The sequence below is a fragment of the Chaetura pelagica genome, unplaced genomic scaffold (assembly GCF_000747805.2).
Source record: "Chaetura pelagica isolate M959 unplaced genomic scaffold, ChaPel_1.0 scaffold1407, whole genome shotgun sequence".
NCBI lineage: Eukaryota > Metazoa > Chordata > Aves > Apodiformes > Apodidae > Chaetura > Chaetura pelagica.
This window is the reverse complement of record NW_009953954.1, coordinates 136,485-141,291: the sequence shown is the minus strand read 5'-3', so window position 1 is coordinate 141,291 and position 4,807 is coordinate 136,485. Positions and strand designations below refer to the sequence as shown.

The window sequence follows — 4,807 nt, the reverse complement described above, 5'->3', positions numbered from 1 at the left end:
AGTCAGTCTGCCTGCTCTCGCCGCCCCCGCTGCGGCGCTGACTCACGGCTCCCGCCCTCGCAGCCCCTCCCAGCCCTGGCAGGGGTGAGCGCTGGGAAGGGGCGACGGAGTGGCCGGTATCCTCGGGACGGGAGGAGGGAAGGTGTCACTGGGGAGCGATTGGGATCCTGGGAGGGGTCCGTGCCCAGGCTCTGGGCTGCAGCTAGGGGGTTTCTGCAGCAACAACTGGTGGTTGGGGTGATCCCCTCTGCAGGAGCACAGGGCCAAGCTGGGCACCATGCACTGGCCAAGCCCTGCAGGGTGACCACTCATCCCCTTTCTCTCTCCCTGAAGCTGAATTGCAGCATGCAGCACCTGAGTGTGAAAAGCTCCAACAGCAACCAGTAAGTAGGAAGCCATGGTCTTTATTTGTGCCTCTGCTGTCCCCAACCTGTGCTCTGGAGACAAAACCTTCCCATCAGTGGAACATGCCACAGCTCCTGGTATCCCCTGAGCTGCAGAGGGCAGGAAGAGGAGAGGAGAGGGCCCTGTGGTTCAGCAAGGCTGTGGGGCACTCCAGGGATGCCCTGTCAGTCCCAGGGCCGGGCTACCTCTGGCTCTGTGCTCGCACTCTCGTCTTTGGCCCTGGAAGTGCCCCAGCTCCTGTCTCCCATTGCAGGAAGCCTGATACAGTGAAGCAGAAGAATGCCTTCCCACCCAACTTCATCCACTCCCTGGACTCCACACACATGATGCTCACAGCTCTGCACTGTCTCAGGTGGGGAGCAGGCCTGGCTCTGCCCCGACTCCGGGACTTGGAATCCTGAATGTGGGAAGGAGGTTTTCCTGTTGGTTGTGTGCTTGGGATTCTGGCAGAGAAGGGGAGAGGGGAGTCAGCAGGGAGGTGGTGGCATTAGCTGTCAGTCTCTGGAGATCTGCAGGTGCTGATCTGCATGGAGTGTCCCCCCTGTTTATGTCCCAGTAAGAGGGTCTGGGTGGGGTGGGGGATATTGCAGGGGGGAGCTCACAGCTCCTTCTGCTGCCTCCCAGGCAGGGTCTGACCTTCGTCTCAGTCCACGATTGCTACTGGACTCACGCGCTTACTGTGGACATCATGAACCAGGTAGAAGCGTCCTCCCAGGTCCCTTGTGAGCAGGGATGATGTTTATCTGTCCCCTGGGCACTTGCCAGCCCTTGGCTCCCTTGGGCTTTGCTGATTTATATACCCAGGCGAGGTGAGCCTGGGGTTGCTGGCGTTTGCAGCTGGTTTCCCAGTGACATGGCTTCATCCCCTGCCACCCTTCAGGGAGCATGTGGGGAAGAGTCTGTGCCTGTAAATCAGCACAAAACATGGCACCGAGCAGCCTTGGCACTTGGGTCCTGCCCTGGCCTCTTCCCCCTACAGCACAGTGAGGGCTGTTGTACCCGTTGGGGGTGGTCTCTGCTACACACCTCCCCTGGCTGATTCCCTTCACCCTTGTCTGGCAGTCCCCCATTCCCATGCTTGCCCACTGCCTTCCCTGCCCCTCACCTCAGACCTGTCTTGGCTGAGATGCTCTGAGAGGAAGGAAAGCACCCATTAACCTGCAGCTCATCATTGCTCCCTGGATCAGATCTGTCGACAGCAATTCGTGGCTCTGCACAGCGAGAAGATCCTGCAGGATCTGTCTGAGTTCATGCTGGAGAAGTACTGCAGGTATTCCTTGCCCGTTGGTGAGCCCCCACCATGCTCCTTCCCACCCCACCTGATTCCCTCTCCTGGGGGTGGTTGTGTCATCTGCCGAGGGGTTGCTCTGGAGGAAAGTTGTGCTTTTTTCTTGACTGATGCCAACGTTGCCTTTGACCTTGGTGTGGAAAACAAAGTGTCTGCATCCTTTTGCCACAGAACTGAAGTAGGATTTGGTGCTTGGATCCCTCAGTGGGCCTGGGGCAAGCCAAGATGTCTGTGCCCTGGGTTCCCCATTCTGAACAAGGCAGTAGGCAACAGTGAAGACGTTAAATCGGCCCAGTGTGTGACCCTGTCACCACCACACAGAGCAGACCTGTCCTAGGCAGGGTCTGTAGATGCTTGAGCACCAACCCAGGGCTGCTGCTGCAGGAGCTGTGATGTTTTAGAGGAGCTGAAACGTGATGTTGGGAGCTTGCATCAGGGAGCAGAGGAGGCTGCACCTTCTCCCAGAGCTCCCATACTGATTTTCTTTCCTTCTGGTTCATCCAGCCCTGGCAGAGAGACTAGAGCCCCCTGGCAGAAGAAGCTGATGGAGCAGCTGTCCAATGTCCCCAAGACAGGTAGGAGCACAGGACAGGACCTGCAAAGCTCAGGAGCAGTTTGAGCACAGGGGGTTTGAGATGAAAAGTGACCCCCAGAATCACTGGGGTCAGAAGTTGGAGATGGTGAAGGTCTGGCCACCAGGATGAAGTTTTCCTGCCGTGCTGGGCTGCAGAGCCACGGAGGAGTGGCATGAGATTTTCCTCCCTATGAGCCCTCCCTGCCCTCCCCAGAGCTGAGTCCTGGGATTCTCCCCAGGTTGACCCAGCTCATCCCATCCCCTGTCTTGTTGTTCCTCTCCCATCTGTTTCCAACCACGAGGTATTTGCCAGGAGATGGGATGAGGCACTCAGCATGGTAATTGCCGGGATCTGGATGATAAACATGCAGTGGGATTAAGGCAATTAGTTTAACTCCTAATCTCTGGGCCCTGCCTCTGCCATGCCATCTGCCTGACCCCAGAGCTGCCTGGTCAGCACCAGAGGCAGCACAATCCGGGGGCAGGAATGGTTTGTGCTCTCAGGCCATTGCTCCTCTTCTCCTGCCCTGCCTGGCTGCTGTTACTCTTCTCTCTTGTTCTTGCTACCAATGTCCCAGATAAATCCAGAGGGTCAGTTCTTGGATTGCCTCTGAGATCCCTGGGACTGAGCTGAAGCAGTTTTCTGCAGGAAGCTGTGGCAGGGCTGGGGGCAGCTCCTCTCCCCGTCTCCACACTGCCCTCACCCTGCTCTCCTCTGACCTCTTCCCAGGTGACTTCAACCTGAAGGAGGTGATGGATTCCACCTACTTCTTCAGCTGAGCCCCAGCAGCTGGTGGGGCCCTGCACTACCTCTGGCCTATGAGGCTCCCTTGGGGAGTGGGGTTTGGCTGCCAGCCCAGCACCAAGAGGAGGGGGCAAACTGGGAGCAGCCCTGAGGGGCCGGTGGGTGATGAATCTGCACTGTTTGCTGTTCCTGGGGGAGGGGGCTGCCAGCCCTGGGGGAGGGCCATGTCTCTGGTGTGGGGTGGAAGGGACAATGGCAGCCAGGACTCTCTGCAGTCCTCACCCTGGCATAGGGTGACTGTCCCTGTCGCTGGGGTGCCATTGCTCTCCAGCAGGGGTGCTCAGACCTCCTGGGGTGTTCAGTCCCCTGGAGGGGTGGCAGGAGCCCTGGGGTGGGCCCTGCTTCCCAGGCTCTGCTCCAGCCGTGGGCTTGATGCTGTTACCACTCTCCTGTTGTACAGCCTCTGCAGGTCCTGACTCATTTCCAGGGATTTGTTTCACTTCTGCTTACTGGGTCTCAGGAAGGGAAAACCTCCAGGGGGTGGAAGTGTACAATACTGTAAATAAAATGTTTTTTTGAAGTACTAGACGGGAACTGAGTCCTCAGCATTTGTGGGGTGCCTTGGCTGTCACCCCATCATTCTGGGCGTGCTGAGGGGGTGAGACTAGTGTTCCCCCAGACTTCTGCTGTTCTGCTGACTCGTCCAGTTCTTCACAGAGGTGTCACATTCTGAAAATGCTTTTGTAGCAAAAACAGAGACAAAACCTCCCCACGTGTGGCTGACTAGCACAGTGGCAGTGGGAACGGCTCGCTTCCAGCTGGGTTCCTCCTGTCCCATCGAGCCCACCTCTCCACAGGTTCCATGTCCATGTGCTGCTTCATTTTTGGGCAGGAGATCCTGCAGCCGAGCTGGGTGTTTGTCCCTGAACCCACTGGCTCCAGGTCCCCGCTTGCTCTTAGCTCCTTCCTCGCTGATGCTGGAGCAGGGACACAGTGCTGCCAGCAAAGGGAAAGGTTCTGGGAGGAGGTGTTTCACCTTGTAATTTTCTGGCAGGGAAGCAGCTCTTCAAAGGACAGAGCTGGCATCTGCGGCCCAGGCTGAGGCTGTGCCCATGGCCAGGCTCCCAGTGCTGGGAGGGGAGCAGCCAGAGCTGCAGGGGGGGGGGGATGGTGGCAAAGGAGAAGCAGAGACATGGGGAGCTCTGTCAGTTGCTGACATTTATTGCACAGGAGGAGCTGGATGGAAGGTGACCTGGGAGTGGGGGCATCCTGCCAAGGGTTGGGGGTGTGTGACCCCTCGGGGTGGTACATTCACTGTGGAAGGCTCTGGAGTGCTGGGCAGAGGCACACAACACGTGTGCACCTGTGGGTGTGCACACACACACACACACAGTGTCTGCCCTCCCCAGCCTGACCCCCATGTGGGTCTCAGGCTCCAGTGTCTGTCTGTGTCCTAACTGTGTTGTCCCCAGCCCTGGGGGATGGCCTGTGCGTGGGGGGCTTGCAAGCACAGGGCAACTGTCCCTCAGACCCCCTGCCCCAACTTACCTCCAGTTCTGGACTGTCACCCCTCGCCGTGGGGCGGTGGGAGGGGAGGCAGGGACACGCACAGGCACCGGGACAGGACAGTGTGCCTAAAGCCCCGGGGAGCTGTCCTGCAGGTGCACAAACAGGGATGTACTCAGGGCATATGCATATATATCTATATATATATCATACACAGAGTTGATCACGAGGGTGATGCAGCTGTGGCTATGGGGCAGCGGGGGGGGCAGCAGAGCTTCACCGTGGGGAG

At 58.3% G+C, this 4,807-nt stretch overlaps 1 protein-coding gene across 1 annotated transcript in view; it reads left to right on the top strand.

Moving 5' to 3' along the window:
* POLRMT (polymerase (RNA) mitochondrial (DNA directed)) overlaps nucleotides 1-3,086 on the top strand; it is a 13,736-nt gene extending 10,650 nt beyond the window's left edge. Inside the window, exons 16-21 of the mRNA XM_010001843.1 lie at nucleotides 334-383; nucleotides 659-757; nucleotides 1,030-1,102; nucleotides 1,593-1,675; nucleotides 2,198-2,268; nucleotides 2,998-3,086. Coding sequence (XP_010000145.1) covers nucleotides 334-383; nucleotides 659-757; nucleotides 1,030-1,102; nucleotides 1,593-1,675; nucleotides 2,198-2,268; nucleotides 2,998-3,047 — 426 coding nt within the window. The 3' untranslated portion in view covers nucleotides 3,048-3,086. The remainder of the gene's footprint in view (nucleotides 1-333; nucleotides 384-658; nucleotides 758-1,029; nucleotides 1,103-1,592; nucleotides 1,676-2,197; nucleotides 2,269-2,997) is intronic.
* The last annotated feature ends 1,721 nt before the right edge of the window (nucleotides 3,087-4,807 follow it).